The sequence below is a fragment of the Poecilia formosa genome, unplaced genomic scaffold (assembly GCF_000485575.1).
Source record: "Poecilia formosa unplaced genomic scaffold, Poecilia_formosa-5.1.2 Scaffold17, whole genome shotgun sequence".
In the NCBI taxonomy this organism is placed as follows: Eukaryota; Metazoa; Chordata; class Actinopteri; order Cyprinodontiformes; family Poeciliidae; genus Poecilia; species Poecilia formosa.
In genome coordinates, this window is record NW_006799956.1 from 2,489,418 (window position 1) to 2,498,186 (window position 8,769).

At 43.0% G+C, this 8,769-nt stretch overlaps 1 protein-coding gene across 3 annotated transcripts in view; it reads left to right on the forward strand.

The window, feature by feature from the left end:
- The window catches only part of wnt7bb (wingless-type MMTV integration site family, member 7Bb), a 45,305-nt gene extending 36,960 nt beyond the window's left edge, over nt 1-8,345 (forward strand). For 2 of the 3 annotated variants that reach the window (XM_007546752.2, XM_016668818.1), the window contains exons 3-4: nt 780-1,051; nt 6,265-8,345. In XM_007546752.2, the coding sequence (XP_007546814.1) occupies nt 780-1,051; nt 6,265-6,744 (752 nt within the window). In that variant the 3' untranslated portion in view covers nt 6,745-8,345. The remainder of the gene's footprint in view (nt 1-779; nt 1,052-6,264) is intronic. The other variant, XM_007546753.2, reaches the window with a different exon arrangement.
- Nucleotides 8,346-8,769: the final 424 nt, after the last annotated feature.

Here is an 8,769-nt window from a genome sequence, read left to right on the forward strand (position 1 = left end):
CACAGACGAGTAGATGGACGGACGGATAGATGGCAGCAGCTAGTTTTTAAAGAATTAGAATCGTTAAGCCTGAACATCCATTTATTCTAATACACTGCTTCCCTTTTCCACCAGAACCTGAGAGCTGCTTAAATCAAATTCCATACTTTCCCTTTGTCCTGGAAACTCTGGAAATATATATATATATTTTTAAACTAACGGCAGCAGGGCCAAAACACAGACCTGGATCAGCCCGACTTTTCCACCAGCATTAATACCGGCCCCAGCAGATCCAGCCGCCTCCATTATCACGTGAACACCTTGTCACCGCTGGACACGATGGAGCGATTTCTCCTCATAAACGAGGCGCGCGTGCGTCAGTGAGGAGAGGGGACCCGCAGCCCCCGGGCCGTGTGCAGAGTGGGCAGCAGAACAAGGTGCTCCTGCGGAGGAATTCAGCACTTTGGACAGCACCGAAAAAAATCTCTCCCCACTCTGGAATTCTGACGCTGCGCTCTCTCTGGGCCGGGCCCGAGGACGCTGCGGTCAGGAATGCAACCGTATTCGTACCGAGGTGCAGGAGGGAAGCTGGCGACACATTAGGACGATGCCCCGAATTTAGAATCTGTTCTACTCAGAATTACCTACAAGAAAAGGCGTTACGACTAATTATATGTACACTTTTTTCCCCCTACTTTTCGTTGATCTCCAGAATGTTTGCTTTAAAAAAAAAAAAGACTCCTTTCTTATTTTTAACCTTTTTTTTTTTTTCTAAAAACAATCTACTGTCTTTCCCTCAGGCAGTCGGGAAGCAGCTTTCACCTATGCCATCACGGCAGCGGGGGTGGCCCACGCCATCACGGCCGCCTGCAGCCAGGGCAACCTGAGCCAGTGTGGCTGCGACCGGGAGAAGCAGGGCTACTACAACCAGGAGGAAGGCTGGAAGTGGGGCGGCTGCTCGGCCGACATCAAGTACGGCATCGAGTTCTCGCGGCGCTTCGTGGACGCCCGGGAGATCAAGAAGACGCCCCGCCGCCTGATGAACTTGCACAACAACGAGGCAGGCAGAAAGGTAACGGGACCGCTTTCCCAGAACCTCAAGACGCTCGAAAAGAAAAATGCTTTCCTTTTTTTTTTTTTTTTTTTAAACCAGAATCAACAATTCATATTTTCTTGCACTCGCTTTTGGGTTTGATAATTAGCAAAAAAAGAAAATGTAGAAATGCTTCTAAAAGCATTGGGACATCTCCTCTGGTCTTATTTGACAGCTTTTATTTTGACAAGGACACTCCTCAAGAACAATGCAGCTTAAAAAAATTAATAAATAGAAAAGGGCAGAAACTTCAATCACAAGATCTTTAAATAAGAAAATAAGCTTTTCAGTCTGTACAGCAAAACCGAAATGTTCGGGTGAAAAAGTGATGCAAGAACCATGATGTGGAAGTATATTGTAGTAACGTAGATCTGGACTTTGACTGGGCCATTTAAACACATGAATATATTCCGGTTTAAACGATTTCATTGCAATTTTCAAACGTTTGATAATGAAGCAAATTGTGGGGAGATTAGTGAAATTCACAATCCCAACGATACGGACAGCTTTAAGGGATTTTAAACATTAATCAGAACGCTTATCCAAAAAAATTCATCGCAATAAATGAGAAACGACGCGATAAATCCCCGGCCCTGCTACAAGTAAATTGAAGTTTGTAGTTGTACCATGACCAAATGTGAATATTGAAGGGGAGCGAATATTTTATTTTACGCATCATTATCAGGCGATTGCTTGTTCTGATTCTGAAAATTGTAAACAAAAGAAAAAAAAAAATGAAGTGAGCGATCTGACCGACTGCTTGGTTTCTGCCCCGTCCGAGGAGAGCTGCGGCCCCGCCCGCCGGCTGACAGACGGAGGATTGGCTTTCCTTCTTTCCATTTCTGCTCACGGAATTATGAAGTGTGAAAGTCAGGAAGTGGATATTATTGCAGTTGTCTGCACAAAACCAAAACATGTCACTCCCATCTGACTGCGTCTATTCAGGGTGTGAAAGCAGGCTGACAATGGCGGTGTTAGCGGAGCAGACTGATCCGGGTCAGCGCCGGCGGGTGCCAGGCTGCTGGCATGCTGGGCTGACAGGGCTGGCGCTGTTTCTGGTCTCGCCCCGGCTCCCTCAGAAATGCAGCCCGGAGGCTCTGGGTTCCAGTGTTTCACAGCAGTTTCTCACAGTTTTGGTGGAAATAACTCGAATGGACGATTTTTAGAACTGGACCCCAGCAGCACGCTTAAGTTTAGACGCTGGTTTTATTCTCCAACATCTCACAGATTGCCTGTCAATGCTGTTATCACTGTCTTCACTGCTGGGGATGGGGAGCGTTGATGTTGGGGAATAATCAAATTTTAAGTGAGACGGAGTAAAATGTTCTTTCCCGTCTCGATCTGAGGCGTTCCTAATGCTGAAAAACACCAACAATGTCTGTCATTTTGTGTTTTTATTAAAAAAAAAATAAAAATCAAAGCAGTTTAAATCACTCTCCTTCAGCGCAGACGTAACCTGTTCAGTATTTTGGATTAAGAACTAATGTGGTCTACGCTGCAGCTTTGCTCTGATGAAATCATCTAGACTACAGTCTATCATCTCTAGTTCAGGTTAGGCTATTTGAAAGTCTAAAAAGCTGTAAAACAGCATGTTGGTGTTAGCATTGTGCTAATAAAAAAGCTACGTAGTGTCATAATGGTTAATAATTAGGCAGTATTAGTTGGGCTACCTGCTGTGGTAGTTAGTCTGCAGCCAGTAGTAAGAGCGATAGGCGACTTTGTTTTTGTCGAGTGGAAGGAAGAAGACGTGTACGTTTGACTGACGCCGAGGAAGAGTGTGATATTCTGCTGCCAGAAATCCAGAGAAAACTCCACTCACTTTTTCTGGAATCTTATTTAAAGCATCATTATGTAACTTTTATTTTTTTTATTTTTATTAAAAAATCGTTTTCACCATGTCGTTAATATGAAACAGGTAATCTGTGAAAAAGAATTGAGCTCCTCCACTTCCTCCCTGTGCTGCTATTCCTGTCTGCAGACGTGCTCTCTGATTGGTCAAAAAACAACCAATCAGAGCAGGAGGAGTGTCTTAGCGCTGTCAGTCAACCCCGTGTATTCGCTGCTCAGTGTGGATTAATGGCAGAGAATCAAGTTAATGTTCGAGGAAAACCGTTTGTCTGCCGTAATCGGCGTTCATGCTAACTAGCCTTAGCGTTCACGACAGGCTCTGGTGTGAACTGGCTGCAGCGCAGCAGAGAGCAAGAGGGAGGACATAAGCTGTGTACACGACTGTGATTGGCAGCTCTAAGACCCTCCTCCTGGCTCTGATTGGTTGTTTCTGATGGAGCTACGTATTTTTTTCAGAGGAAAGTAGATCCTCTGCCTTCTCATAGGGAGAAGGCAGAGGAGCTTGATTTTTTTTTTTTTTTTTTTTTTTTCGTTGGTCTTAAATGATACAGTCACAGCATAATTATCATTTTAACAAATATGTAAAATAAAACATTAAGAAAATTTTCACGCCCCAACTCTTAACCTGTATGAACAGCATGAAGGGAAACTTTGCTAAACATCGATAATGGAAACTGAGCGATGTCTTATCTTCCTACATCAACGTAGCTTGTATAATATAATTTGCTCATCTTTCACAGAAAACGTCACGGTTATGCCAAGTAAATCTGCCATATGTGAGCTTATTCTACCTTTTAATCATCATTTAATTGTAATCATAGTGCGGCCGCTGCTCCAGAAGCCTAAACTGTGTAGTTTGCGGTTTCACAATGTGTTTTATTCCACAATACTGTGGTTAACTGCACTTGCAAAGCAAAAAATAATATTACAAAACAATTATGAATCTTTTCACTTTTGCATTAAATGCCACAACAGTTTGGCCAAAAACCCCTCCTGTTGTATATTTATTGCCAATAATAAAAATAAACCCTGGTTCTGATGAGAGAAAACTCAACACAGGAAAAGTGATGAGATTTTATTTTATTTTTTTTCCAAACACTAATATGGACCATCATTAAAACAGAAGACTATAATTACATGATTATATTCAGTGATCAAACCAAATGTAAAAGAACACCCAGTGAAACACCACACTGCTCAAATGGTGCAGAATTGGGAGGGCTGCAGGGTGTTTGACAAGCAATCTGGAGACGGGACTCTCGGCCGTGCTGGACTAATCAGGAACAGATCGGAGGCTTTGATCGACGTACTTTAAGTAAATGTTTCCATGCATCTGTCAGGCTCCCTATGCCAGGCATTCCTTGTGGGTTCTGCGCTGCGCATTTTTGGAAATCCTCGCTCTGAATCAACATCCGCGGCAAATCTGACAGCTGACCCTGGCTTTTATGTAGCTCGGGGAACTCATGTTTTTTCAATCAAACGTCTTTAAACTGGGAAACTGTGACCGCACTGGTGCACAGACAAGACTGACAAAGATACTGAACGTCACTCGCAAACGTTCGTAGAAGTGTTGGACAGAAGGGATGACTTGTGCCTCTGGAAAGGCTGGGCGCCAGGAAAAAGCTGCACAACCAACCAACCAACCAACCAGCGTCTTCGACAAAAAAAAAAAAAAAAGTCAAACGCTTGGTTCAGTGCAAGTTGAGGGCTCCTAATTGGGTTAAAGGCCTCATGTCAGACTATTATAGATGTGTTAATAGAAGCCATTTGAACTCCACTCCCTTGTTTCTGGCTCCCATTGCCTTTTAAGAATGATTCAGCTCAACCTCAACAAAGTGCAATTTTTTATTGCGAGTGTTTTTAAGTTTTGAAGTGTCAGAATACAATAGTCACCATATCCCGAGAGAGTAGGTTTTCTTCTTCTTCTTTGCTGCCATATGTGGTCGATGACCACAAAGAAACAGAAACCAGGCCTTAGGAGGGAAGAATCCAAACCTGGAAAAAAAAAATAAAAAAAATCCTTGGAAAAAAAAGTGCTTTGCTAATTTACTAACATGTATATTATCATTACGGATTCCACTTCAATCCGCAAACCTATAATTGAGCCGGTCTTTGTTTGGATTTGCATGTGCAACACGTTTCCTGAAACAATCTTGATTTAACCCTTTCAGGATGACTGACGGCTTATTTTCCACCCTTGACTGATGTGGTTTAGGGAAGATAGAGAAAATTACAGGATGGTACATTACTCGTACGTACAATTTACCTTTCTTTCAGGACAGGCCGTGACACGCAGGGGAGAGAATTAAGATATGTTTGGATTTGTTCGCCCAGGTCGGCAGTCATCTAGACTGACAGCGTCTGACGAAGTGCCTGTGGCTGCAAGTAATCAGCGCCATCATCTCTTACTGGAAATATCAGCAAAGACATGAAGTGCTTCTTCTTCTTTTTCTTGTTGGTTCAGAATTGGCCTTAAGCAGTTTGATAGTCGGTAACCAAAAGCGTGCCATTGATTACTTTGTTGGTTAACCACTTGATTAACTGGTGAGTTAAATGCTTAATTATTTGTTTAATTGATTGTTGATTGGATAGTTATTTTATTGATTGGGTGTTTAATTCTATAAGTATCTGGTTTATTGGTTGGTTGTATAATTAGATATTTATTAGTTGGCTACTTGGATGACTGGTTGGTTAATTGCCTGATTTGTTAGTTTATTAAAATGGCTCTCCAGTATTCGGTGCTTGGAGATCATAGATAAAATTCATGAAAACTTAGGCTAACTCTAAAGATGCTTAATATGCATTAATGCACCAAGTGAAAACCATCTTGGTCTGCAGGTTCCCTTATATTTGGTACAGCCAATAATCAAGGAAAACGAATGGCACGCCTAGATTGGCTGCTTGACAAACAGCAGCCAATAGCTTGTCAAATAGCAATGCACCAAGGTGTTTCAGCTTCCCTTAGAAAATCATCCACAGATGGGCATATCTACATTTATATTTTGGAGTTGCACTGAAAAAAATTGCAAGCAGCTGAATCTGTGAATACTGAACCACGAATAGCAAGTGCTTGTTGTTGAACGACTCAGTACGTTTGTGTTTGGTTGGATTATTGCTTGATTAGTTTCTTTAATAGGCTGGTTGGTTGATTATTTGGTTGACTGTTTAGCCTCCAGATGACATTCGTTGTGACTCGGCACTGAGAGACTGACTTAAATTGAATTTCACCATATTTAGTTCTGGATAAATGCCCTCATCCGTACACAACACAGTTGTGCCGCTGGGTGACGTGTGTTTGTCTGCTTCAGTTACAGCTGTTCTCATCTTCCCTCACCACTCTGCAGGTTTTGGAAGAAAGGATGAAGCTGGAGTGCAAGTGCCACGGCGTTTCCGGCTCCTGCACCACCAAGACCTGCTGGACGACGCTCCCGAAGTTCCGCGAGATCGGCTACATCCTCAAGGAGAAGTACAACGACGCCGTGCACGTGGAGGTGGTGCGGGCCAGCCGCTTGCGCCAGCCCACCCACCTCAAAGTGAAGCAGACTCAGGGCTACCGCAAGCCCATGGAGACGGACCTCGTTTACATCGAGAGGTCGCCCAACTACTGCGAGGAGGACGCGGCCACGGGGAGCGTGGGCACCCAGGGACGCCTGTGCAACCGCACGTCGCCGCACACGGACGGCTGCGACCTCATGTGCTGCGGCCGTGGCTACAACACGCACCAGTACACCAAAGTGTGGCAGTGCAACTGTAAGTTCCAATGGTGCTGCTTCGTCAAATGCAACACGTGCAGCGAGAGGACGGAGGTTTTTACCTGCAAGTAAAAAGGCCTCAAGGGAATGTCGTCATCGGCAGGCGAAACGCCAAGGACTAGTTGAACAAAGACCCGACAGAGCGAGATGTCCGCACGTCTTCAAGCAGTGAGAGATTGTATAGCTAAGCGAACGGGATTTAACACTATCAGCTCTCCGTGGCGTCGTTTTGCACAGCAGAATCTTATCTAATTGCTTTTCAGAAAGTAATTGCTAAGTATCAGTAGATCATAGCCCAGAACTTTGCTGTCAGATAGGGATTGTGCTCTTGTACTGATGTATCCACAGTGAAGTTGGGACCATCCGTAAGGAAGAAGAAGGCCGTCAGAGGGGACTGCGCGTTGCAGCCGGGTGGGGTTCGGGAGGGGGAAATGCACGCGTCAGTTTTTGGGAGGAACTCAGAGACGGATGGGAATGACAAAAGATGGCCACAGCTGATTTGAGGTGACTGATGGGGAAGATCTGTCAAATCTATGATTTAAAGAAAAAACAAAACAAAAAAAACAACAAAAAAAACAACTTTTATAGATCTTGTTGTATCTCCGCTAAACGGGAGCTTAACTGAATCTCGACCCGCACCCGCCCAGGTTGTCTGGGGCCGGTGTCAGAGGCCGAGAAATGAAGAACATTTTGTAAAAGCGCGGTGCAATGTGTTGCACCAAAGTTTCGAGTGGGGAACTCTGTCAAACCCTTTGCTGCCAACTGGAATACGGTGGAGAATGTTAGTTTTCCAGTTACACTGGAACTGTCTGTTCTGAACACTGAAAATAAATTGTCTATTTATGTTATAGTATCTTAAAACAAAAGCACTAACGGGTAGAGATGTCTTTTTTTTGTACTAAATGTAATAAGAAATACATTTTTAGAAACTATTAGGAGATGACCACGTCGTTTCTAAAACATTACCTTTTAGAAAAGGAAAGGGGAGAAGAGAAAAAGCTTTCATTGCTACTGTTGTGTTGACAGCAAAATACATAATTCCCGACTTCGTAGTTTGAAGTTTCTTTTCTTTCATTTCTACGCTGATGTCTGAAAATTTACGTTTTCATTCGGGGGGGGGGAGGTGTAGCTCCTAGCAGAGCAGAATCGCCACCAGAACATGGTAAATAAATAAAATTGCACAATCGTGCAAGGTTTTATATTTTAAACATGATGGGTGTGGAATTACAACAACAGAAAGTATCAGAAAAATAATTTGTTTCAGTCCTGCAGTGATGAAGTGAAACCCAAATGCTTTGAGTGGCACATTTCAAGCGTCTATTTTTGCAAATATTAAAAAATTATGTGAGAATATCTGAGTGTTACACAGAACCAATGTGTAAAATATTTTTAATGCAGAAATATTAGACAACAATAAGAAAATGTGACAGTGGCTTGACATCCCCCATTGGGAAGAAAACGCATCATTGCTGAGGAAGCTGGCAGGTCAGCGTGCTGGAAGGTTGAGTGGTAGGAAAAAGTGCGGCAACAAAAAGAGCACAGGCATTTGGGAGGACCGCAACCTTAAAAAGATTGTAAAAACAACGCCGGTTCAAGAGTTTGGGTGCAGAAATGACATGCTGAGTCATATGTACTTGATGACCAATGGCTGTAACTTTGGCTAAGGAAAAAAAAATAAAAATGACTGGACTGTTGCTCAGATGGTCAAATGTCCTTTAGATGGAAATAGATTTTAATAATCTGGATCAGAGCCTCCATGGCAACAGCAATTCAAGCCAGAGTGGATACGGAGAAACGCAAACTACAAGAAACAGGAATAGATTTTAAATGGGACGACGTTTCTGAATAACACACACAAAAAAAAGAATCGATTTTATCGGTTTTATATCCTGCTTTTCTGGATTTGGTGTTTTTACAGCCTCCACAGTCAGATGATTTTATTAACCCAGACAATTGTATTAATTTCAGGAAACTTCTTCATTTATTGTTTTTATCGTAGCGTTCTTGGTTTCACTGGGACCCCAAAACAAACCAGTGCAGAACACACACTTCAGATGTTGGATCTACTCAAATTATGGAGTGTCAACAATTTACTCC